We start from the raw sequence: 10,799 nt of genomic DNA on the forward strand, positions 1-10,799 counted from the left end.
ATAGTGTAACGAACATTCGCCCAATCACAAAGAAGTTTAATCATGTAAACCATGAAGTGAATATCCTTCGCATGGAATGCAAGACTCAAAGTCAAGACAAGGTATCTATTCACTTTAGAATAAACTTAACCAAAAGGGTTATTTCAACACTCCCACTCATTATTTGGGTTTTTCTTAAATAATTGTGATCCCATCACAACTAATAACCTTGCACTTGATGAAGACTTTAACCTCATTAAAATCACTAACTAAAATGGAAGTCCTAAACTATTTAGGATTCCTTAAACACTAGTGAATCAAAAAATTAGTTATATAGAACTCTATCCTAAATTTACTAGATAAAGTATTCTAATTGATAGGTCACAATCTGAATGACCCCTTGTGATTAACCCAAATTAATTAATTTAGCCAAGTAATTAATTAATCAATTAATCATGCAATTTTATGGAAGTACAAACAAATCACCAATCAACTAAATATGCAGCGAAAAATAAATAACACGGTGATTTGTTTACGAATGGGGAAAACCCTAATGGCAAAAACCCCACTGGGTGATTTTCAGGTCACCACTCCCGAAACTCCACTATTATCAAATCAAGCGGTTACAAGTAAAGGAATCCCAAGTACCTTACTGATTGGATAAATAAATTTATTTTGTTATATTAATTATTTAAGTGATGCATTAATTATTTTAAGTATAATGAAATTTTAATGTCATTTTTCTAAGATTTATATGAGAAAAAATTAATTTGGAATATGATATTCTTGCTCAAATTTACTTGCTTTTGTAACAATTGAAACAAAATCCAACAAAAAATAATAATTACACACAATATCAAGAATGTAATAAATTAATTAAAACACTTAAGTTAATGAACATAATTAAATCTTTTTCAAATCAATCAAGCAATAGGTTCATTTTTTTTTTTGAAAGGAAGCAATAGGTTCGTATTCTTAATTCGATTTAATTTTATAATTTTCATTTTCTCACTTTCTAATGACATGTAATAGAATTGAAGTTGATTTCCTAAACATTGTAGGGGGCCTTTTTTTGTTATGTTGGGCTGGGCTATCTCCTGCGGTAATAGACCAAAGTATTCTGAGTAAGGAAAGTTGAGATCGGTCCAACTACAACTCAATTTAGGTCGGCTTGTGCACAAACTATGTCTCATCTGCCAGGAGTGTGCTTATGGCAAGCAGAACTCTTTTAGATGAATCATGGCAGACAAATATAATAATAATAACAAAATAGAGTACTCTGGCTATTTAATAGAAAATGGCCAAATAATCCCTATTCACGAAACATAATCACAGTAATAACAATGACTTTTACAAAGAAAGTAAAGGGAACAAATGGTAATATGGGTTAATCAAAAGAGACAGAAATCAAGTTAAGTCTGGTCCACAGGAGCAAAACCAAAGAGGGAAGAATGCGTCTTCTCAACGCAGTTAATCTCCCAGGAAAATCCAGCCGTGGAGATTAATGGCTTTGAGGGAAACAGACCTGAATGGTTAGTGCCCAAAGGAATCCTTTTACTTTTGGACAGAGAGCAGGATTTCGAGAGGGAGAAAGGGAAAATCGACCTACTAGTGCATGCTTGCCGGTCTAACTCTCTTTGTTTTTTCCTTTCTTCTTTCTTTTGTTTTTAGTTTTTTCCTCTTATCTTTTCTTTCTTTTCTTTTTACCCTTGTTTTCTATTTTTATGATTCCTCAGAGGCAATCTCGCTCCCCCCTTTCTGGGCACGACAAGGGTTTCTTTTTATGGTGTCTGCCGTGACCAAATTTTACTATTTTAGCCCTTAACCACCTTTGTCTGGTCTGGATGTACTTGTCAACCACCACTGGTCCGTTTGTGTGCCACTCCCCTTTTCCAGACAAAGGAGAGCTGTTTTATTTATTAGTCTGCCGTGGCATCCTTTCCTGCCACGGTGTGGATGTTCTCTCTCTCTATCCCCCATAGCATGCACCTAGCGATTCCCACTTAATCTTACTTTTTTTGGGTGGTATGTCATCCCAGCAGGACGTACCCCCAAAAAAGCTTGGGTAGGAACCGCAGAATAGGTTTTTTCCCCTCTCCCCACCACCAAACCGTGCCCTCTTACCTCTGACTCATGACCCCACCATGTCCCATATTGGCTGGGTATAGACTGGTGGTGCCTGAGCCTTATGCGTGCCTCTTTTTCATGTATGTCCAAAATCTACTTGCCGCTCATGCGTTCGCCACAGTTTGGAGGCTTGTTTGCACAATTTGCCATCCTTCTTTGGCCTTTTATGTGGGTTGTCCTACGATTTCCTGCTCCCCTTAGGGACTAGGTTTTATTTGATACTGGGCTTTATATTTTTTTTTTAGCCTATTCCTTGATTGCCATCATGTCATGCTATATTACTCTGTCATTCCTGCTGTAATGACTTGATCCTGCTGGGCCTCTTCAGGCCTGCCATTTATTCTTTCCCTAGTGGCTTAGCATGGCCGTAGGTTTTCTTACTTATGAGCTCCTGTGTCTTTTTTGTTTTCTCTTGGGCATCCTCGACCCATTTGCTTTTCTTGGGCTTTCTTGGCTCTTTTCCTAACTCTATGTTCCCATGGGTTTTTATTAACTTCATTGGGTTTCCTCGGTCCAATTACCTCATACTCATCTTTGGGGTTTGTGGGCCTACCATTAATCCCGTACTCTCTTTGCTTGCATTGCTTTGGGCCTGCCACGGTCCATTCTCACTTTTCTACATCATACATTGCCCATGGGTTTGCTACTTGCTATTTCTCTCTTTCCGGGTGCCTTTGAGCCTATTTGCTTCCTCAAGACCCATTTATTTATTTTTATGGACCTGTGATCTATTATTTCTACCGCTTGGGCTTAATGGTTCTTTTTTTCTATCTATTTGCCAACTTTTTTTTGGTCTGTGTTGCTAGGCCTTTTTCTTTTTATTTGAGCTTCCCAAAATGACCATCAACAAACATTATAACACACAAAATATTATACATGATCCATAAAATAAGATCTTATAAAAATATTTTAAAATGCACCGCACATCGTACAGGAAGTTAACTAGTTTAACCAAAAGTAGTTTGATTGTTCTTTGCACAACTGTAGGCATTACGACATTACCTATTCGAGTTTGCTTCGACCGTTTTAATGACCACTCTTTGTAATATTTATAGAATATTAGCTAACAATATTGATTGTTGTTAAATGAAATTTGAGTGGAAATTGAATTCATCAATTTTCTCAAATTTCAAATCTTAGAAAAGAGTGAGGTGAGTTATAGTTGTTTAACGGAGTTAACCTTAAGTGGATAAAGTGATTTTTTTTTTTTTTTATACATAAAAAACACAAAATGCCAAAGTGAAGTTTGGGTCTAATTTCAATTGGGTATTAGGTAATTAATTAATTATTCATTAAATTAAAATATATTTATAAAATTCATGTTCAAATTGATTAAACTGATAATAGTTACACGTGATATATAATTCTAGATAATAATTTCTTTCTCAACATATTCATCATCTTGCCTAATTAACTTTATATTATATAACATCTAATTTATTATCATTAACATTTACTTTATATATATATATATATATGCATAGTATGCAGTCATAGGCCCATTATTGTTGGGCCCAATTTGTACGAAGTGCACGGTAGTTAAGTCGAGGACTGTTTGGGTCTCGACGATGTTATTGTTCGGATGCGTTCTAGAATACCTTGGTAGTGCCTTGGGGAATATCGTTGCTGAGCATCATTTGGCGTCTAGCATTAGTTCTAACGTTCAATTCCCTATTTCCAAAGCGAAGTCCACCTCTGTCAGAAATAATCAAAACGGGCCCCACCCGCATGAAACTTGACAGAAAGCAATCATTGCCATCCTATTAAAGGAAGACTATAAATTGAGGAAATCTAATAGAAAAAGTGGTAGGACACTACGAAGAAAAAGGGAGAGAAGAAACAGAGGAGGAGGAGGAGGAGAAATAGGAAGAGAGGTGTTCAGTTAGTGAGATTTGCTATTCCTATGGGCCTTTAGCCTACCTATCTAGAAACTTTTCATTGTAGGATACTCAAAAACCCACTACAACAAGTAAATTGTGAACCAATTAAAAAGTTGGCCCAGTAAAAGGGAATTGGGCACGCACAATATATTATAGTAACTTTTCTTTATATTTCTTCTCGGACATTGCCAAAAAAAAAAAAGAAAAAAAAATTATGTTGTCATTCAATAAGTATAGAAATAATTTTGCAAATTTAAAAGTGAATTGTCAAGTGTGTGTGTGATCCAAATTTTGGAGGAAAGTGAGAAGGAGAGTTTTATGGATATGTCTTTAGATTGGGCTCAATTAAGTAGCCCAATAGTTTTGTGTTAAAAACTAGTCTAGCAACTTGCTAGACTCAAGTTACACAAATTTTAACCCCAAAAAAAAAAAAAAAATTCTATTCAAGCCCACACGTTTATGTATAATAATCCAACAAAACAAAATTGTTTTGTTTGTGCCATTTCCCTGGCTCAATGACTGTTCAAATTGGTTAAAGCATTTGTCGTATGCTACCCTTAAATCATATGTAAAGGATTCTGCTGCGCCCCTTAGCCCAAAGGATTAAATAATATTCATTACTGTGGCTCTAAACTTTAAAACATCTTCAAAACGGTGTGTATTATCCATTGGGTTATCTTATGAACTATATGTTAGGTTTATGGACTCTGTGTGATGTCTGGTCTAGTAATATGTTTGGTTTTTTTATAAAAAATATGCTACCATATGTTAGCGTTATGAACTCTATGTTGGTTTTAGCTTTATAAACTTCACACAATCTTCCCAAAAAAAAAAAAAAAAACTCCATACAATCTCTATTGTTTACCATGTGTTTTTTTTTTCTCCGATATGTGTATATACTAATCCAAAGCATTACAACGTTGGGTTTGTTTAACTTTGTTACCATCCTCCCAATACACCTGACTCCTGAGCCACATATACATAGGATAGAACAATTGCATTACCTAATTTCAAATTTCAAATTGGAACCAAGCAAAGCCCTTCTTGGACATCCAATTGATAGAAGCACAACCAAAAGACATATAGTAATATATTAGCAAATAGTACAGATTTTTTTATCAAAAAGAAAAAAATAGTACAGATTTAAGAAGTAATGATTAATGAGATAACAAATGATTCAGGAAATAGTAGAAATATTAAAGAAAACTAACAGATATCAAGTCAAATTTTTATCATACGGTTAAAAGGCCTAAATCAACAACTAGTTGTTCCTATTCTAAATTCTCCACTGTAACTTGTCACCCTTGCAAACTGGATTTTGTTTAGCCAAAACATCTCTACCAATTGCCTTGAAATTCACATTACACGCATGTTTTTCTGGATATCTATGCATTCCACAAAACGTGTTCCCACATTTGCACTCAAACCCTGTCAACCCCACTTTCTTGTTGCAGCTCTTGCACCTATTCTTCACGCTTGTCGAACCCTTAACTATAGCATCCACACCAGAAGCCGAAGACGGTTGAGATTGAGCATTGGAGTTCATGGGATTGTCCAAGTCCAGTGCTTTAACTTTGTCTGCAAGTCCTTCTTTAAGAGAGTCATTGTAGCACTTTGAGCACATGTCCCTTGTGTCTGCCACTCCAAAGAAACCGCAACCATTAGCGCAGAGTGGAGGATCCATCTTCATTGCAACTTCTTGACAGTCTTGTGGTTCACTGTCTGCTTTGGCTTTCTTGGGGAGTTCTTGTTTTTGAAAATCTTTGTAGCACTTGGAGCACAGGTTTTGTGTCTCAAGAGATCCATAAAAGCCGCAACCATTAGCGCAGACAGGCCGTTCCATGTTCTTAAGATTCTCCAGTAAATCTTTCTAGCTTGTTTATCGCTCTTATCTAATTGCTTCTACTTCTTCTTAATTCCTTCTCAGAATTTTTCTGTGATTAAAAGCTAATAGGGGTTGTTTGCTATATATAAGGGGTGGTGGACTTGGGAGTAAAAGGAAATAGGAATCCTAAGTCAATTTGGTCTTGGAGAGTTTGAAGCCACCGACTTCTGCAGGTTCATTCTTTTTATCTTTTGAATTTGATTGTTTTCCTTCTCGGATTGGGGATTAAAAATATAATATTTATAAAATCAGTTTACCAGTCGAATTTGGAAAGCTAAATTTGAATGTTTTCTTCTCGTAGTTGGATGTTTAAGGACTAATTCTCCGCACCCAAAAAGAAAAAAAAAAAAAAAAACTAATAAAATTGTAGTCAGTAATAGACTAATAGTTCTGATGGGATCCGGTGCATTAGTGTTAGTATGATCGCACCCAGTAATAGAACAATAGTTAATTAACTTAATTTGAGTTTTTAATAAGTTTCCCTCAGGAGTCGGTATTATTTCTCAAAAGGATAAATACTAAAAAACCGCCCAAAAATAATTCAAATTTTTTCATTAGTTTATATGATTTAGGCCAGATTAATTTTGGGCTACATATAATTTAGATGATATTTACTATCTGCGATATAAAATATATGGTAAATTGTAAAATTTTAACCTGAATTTTGAAGTTGTTTAGATTTTACTAAATAAAAGTTTCAAAATTTAAATTTTACACTTTAAATTTTGATTTTGTTAGCAATTTCACTCATCTTGATTAGTTTTTACATTTAAATGACACATCATTGCGCTGATGTGTTTTGTTTTTGCCAATCAACTCCAGACGACGCAGTTTTGCCCAAGTGAAGACACAAAACTGGTTCATTGAACCACCATAAACCCACCGATCAAAAAAAAAAAAAAAAAAAAAATCTGTGAAAACCCACAAATTTCAGAACCACCGTATTTTCCCACCAAAGCCACCATCCACCGGAAATCCACCACGTCCGACCCTTTATATCACCGGTAACCCATCCATCGCAAACCCAACCACCGCAAATGACAGCTCCACCACAGACTAAAAATCCTTACCCCACTGTCGTGCTCTTCTACACAGAAAATTCCATATCCACGGCACCGATAAACCGAAGCTCCCAAATTACAAGAACTGCCACCACCGAAATCCCATCAACGCCGCTGCCGCCAGAGCCACCACCACCATAGCCCTCACTTGATCAGAACCACGCTGCAACAATTCCACAAGCAATCCAGCGACCCGATATCAATAGGCAACCGTGGGGGTTTTTTTTTTTATATTTTATTTTTGAGTTTGGTTGATAGTTGATACGGTGTTTTTTTTTATCTTACTTTGGTTGAAATTAAGCTTGAGATTTGTGATTTCACTTTGGGCAAAACTGAGTCGTATGGGCTGATTTGGCAAAAACAAAAGACATCAGCGCAGTGCGCAATGATGTGTCACTTGACTGCAAAAACCAACCGGAGTAGCGAATTGCTAATGAAACCAAATTTTGAGGTGTAAAATTCAAATAACTCAAAAGGCATTTGAAGTGGGTGGAAAACTTAAATGTAGGGGCAAAGACAGAGTCTCAAAGAAGCAAGAGGAGAGAATTCTAGTTCGGAGTCACAGAACAATGCAAATTAAATATTGTGCTATACATTCTTAATATTAGAAATGCTAATCACAGTACACGGCATATATATTTTTTGACAAGGTGGATGATAGAGCATCCTTAGATTAGCAATACGTGACAAACATATATTGTATTATTCTTTATACAAATATATATATATATATATATATTATTTATGTCTGTAAGTAGATAATATGAGATTGTTGTAATTCACTTGATCATTGAACTCCAATGTCTTTATCTTTGTTCTTCTGATCCCCACAACTATACCGGCATCCATGACGACGAGGCTTTTCAGGATTATCTGGGTCTGAGTCACTAGATTCCATGAAAAGGCCTCTGAGGCACCGTCTTTTAACGGTAGGCTCATATGTGTGCTTCTCAGCCGGGGTGACATTGAACTCAGCCTTGCGTGTTTCAAGAAGTTTCGGTTTACCATTTGAGTCTGCTTGATCAAGAGATAGAGCACAATGAACACCAGGACTCCTTGCTGTGAAAGAAGTGTCAGACACAATTGAGTTATTGATACTCTGTACATTGCTATTCACATGTAGCCATGATGGAAAATTCTCTTTGGACACTTTGTCCTTGGAGCTTCCCTCTATATCAGTAGTGTCATTGATGCTCTCATCTGGGTTGAGCTTATAACCCCGGTGAATGTGGACAGCTTCTTCTTTTTCGGCCAGCTCTGAGCTTAAGTGCATTGTTGCTCCGCTGTTTTCACCAGTTAAGGTTATGATACTAACTGGATTTTCATCCATCTGATGGCCACTGGCTAGTTTTTGAACAAATCTGGAAATATCTTTTGTGACCTCGTCATGGAATGGAGGAACTTGTCCCCCACTGGAGATGGCACTCGGCTTTTGTGTTGTTGATCTGATTGATGTGTGCCTGCCCTTTGGATGCACTGAACTCGAAGTTTTGATCTGTTTTGCATTAGAGCTGGTGGTCACAACTGTTTCCTTTCTCTCAAAAGTTTCTTCCCTCTCCTCATGCTGCTTATGTTTAGCTTGAAATACAAAACTTTGTAGGTCTTTAGCCTGTGTTTCTAAACCAGCTGTTGCTGAACTAACAAGCTCAGCGATTGTTCTCTTCGCTGGTTCTTCATAAGCTGGTCCACTTTTCTTTTCTTCTTCAATTTTTTCTTGCACTACTTTCTTCCCAACTTGACTTTCCTCTGACTCTTTCTCTGGGAGGGGCTTAGAATCTAATTTCTTGGTTGGAGCAAGTGTTTCTGTGGCTTCTATAGAAGCTGGGGAAACTTTTGTAGGCTGTGTTGCCACTCCATCAGGTTGAGAGGAGGTTTCAATTGGTGTATGGTTCTGGGGTTTGGAAATAGTTTCAGATGGAACTTGTGCCTTTGGTTGAGGTTCCTGTGATGGTGGCTGAGACACAACTACTGGCTTTGGCTCTTGCTCAGATACAGATGATGGGGATTGAGTAGAAGTGGGAGTAGGCTGAGAGGCTTTTTGAATTGTAGGTTGTGAATCTGTTGGACCTGTTGGTTGTACCTGAGTGGTCATGAGAGACGGAGATTGAGTAGAAGTGGGAGTAGGCTGAGAGCTTTCTTGAATTTTAGGTTGTGAATCTGTTGTACCAGTTGGTTGTACCTGAGTGGTTGTGAGAGATGGAGAAGAAGGTTGTGATGTTGTTCGGCCAGCAGGTTGAGAGGACAAACGAGGTGGAGCCTCAGGCTGGGGGTCTGTCTGCGATGCTGGTTGTGTTTGAGATGTGCGAGATGGTGATGGGGGCACAGAGTAAGCTCGTGATTGAGGTGCTGCCCGTGATGGTGATGAAGGCAGAGATGCTACATTCCGGGTTTGATTTGTTGTGCGGGATGGTGATGCTGGTTGAGAAGTGATCCGAGACCCGTTGGTAGCACGAGATGGTGGTGGCACAGCAGCTTGAGTTTGTGTTGTTGAACGAGATGGTGATGATGCTGGTTGGGAAGTGACTTGGGGTTGGGTGGTTGCACGAGATGGTGGTGGCACAATAGCTTGAGTTTGTGTTGTTGAACTAGGTGGTGATGATGCTGGTTGGGAAGTGACTTGGGGTTGGGTGGTTGCACGAGATGGTGGTGGCACAGCAGCTTGAGTTTGTGTTGTTGAACGAGGTGGTGATGATGCTGGTTGGGAAGTGACTTGGGGTTGGGTGGTTGCACGAGATGGTGGTGGCACAGCAGCTTGAGCTTGTGTTGTTGAACGAGGTGGTGATGATGGTGGTTGGGAAGTGACTTGGGGTTGGGTGGTTGCACGAGATGGTGGTGGCACAGCAGCTTGAGCTTGTGTTGTTGAACGAGATGGTGTTGATGCTGGTTGGGAAGTGACTTGGGGTTGGGTGGTTGGACGAGATGGTGGTGGCACAGCAGCTTGAGCTTGTGTTGTTGAACGAGATGGTGTTGATGTTGGTTGGGAAGTGACTTGGGGTTGGGTGGTTGCACGAGATGGTGGTGGCACAGCAGCTTGAGTTTGTGTTGTTGAACGAGATGGTGTTGATGCTGGTTGGGAAGTGACTTGGGGTTGGGTGGTTGCACGAGATTGTGATGGTTGCTGGGGTTCAGTTCTTTGAGGTGCTTGAGCTTGGGAAGTGACTTGGGGTGCTGGGGCTATCCCTGCAGGCCTAAATGGTGGTCTCTGAGAGGGGACAGTTGTGGTTGGCTGTGTAGATGTTTGTGTTTGAACTGGAGGACGAGGGGGTTGTGATTGAGTAGCTGGGCGTGGGGCTGGAGCAGCAGGTGTTGATAGCCAGGGGAGCCGAAAGCGAAATGGTTGCCTTTGTTCTGCCATATATAGATGATCAAGAAGAATTCAAATCAAATGTGTTTGGTTTTTGAACTTGATGAAGGTAATGCTCAACATTGAAGGTTGATTAGTTATATATAAGTATGCATTTGATACCTTGGATACTTTTTGGGGCTTTTGTCCTGTTCTGTGCCTTGGGACTAACTCTCTCCTCTTGCTTCTTTGCCTCTATAGAGGAACAAAGAAATATGAGATTCTTTTAAATAGATTTTTCTTCTCTGGTAAGTCTAGCATCTCATTTCATTGCCTTCGGTTTACCAATTCTCTGTTGTCTTGTTTTTGAGGCTTCTAATAGATTTTGGTGTACTGTGTTGAACTTGTGCTGCGAGGCAAGGATCGACTTGTTTTTCCCCCCAAATCTCTAAAATGTACTTAAAGACTTAAATTATATGATTGCTTTTAAAGAGATTTATTTTATGGTTCATCCACGTGATACATGCATTCTGAGCTAGATTACCTTTGGGGGGGGGGGGGGGGGGGGGGGGGTGGGGGCCCCC

The 10,799-nt window shown here is 38.7% G+C and overlaps 2 protein-coding genes across 2 annotated transcripts; both read right to left on the reverse strand.

The window, feature by feature from the left end:
- Positions 1–5,087: 5,087 nt before the first annotated feature.
- On the reverse strand, positions 5,088–6,030 carry LOC112026354 (zinc finger A20 and AN1 domain-containing stress-associated protein 5). Its single transcript, XM_024059041.2, has one exon. It carries the CDS (start codon positions 5,827–5,829, stop codon positions 5,263–5,265), a length of 567 nt encoding a protein of 188 aa, XP_023914809.1. The 5' UTR covers positions 5,830–6,030; the 3' UTR covers positions 5,088–5,262.
- A 1,471-nt stretch (positions 6,031–7,501) lies between these two features.
- LOC112026384 (flocculation protein FLO11) lies at positions 7,502–10,533 on the reverse strand. Its single transcript, XM_024059068.2, has one exon. It carries the CDS (start codon positions 10,285–10,287, stop codon positions 7,720–7,722), a length of 2,568 nt encoding a protein of 855 aa, XP_023914836.2. The 5' UTR covers positions 10,288–10,533; the 3' UTR covers positions 7,502–7,719.
- Positions 10,534–10,799: the final 266 nt, after the last annotated feature.

This window comes from Quercus suber, unplaced genomic scaffold (genome assembly GCF_002906115.3).
Source record: "Quercus suber isolate HL8 unplaced genomic scaffold, Cork oak 2.0 scaffold_925, whole genome shotgun sequence".
Lineage (NCBI taxonomy): Eukaryota > Viridiplantae > Streptophyta > Magnoliopsida > Fagales > Fagaceae > Quercus > Quercus suber.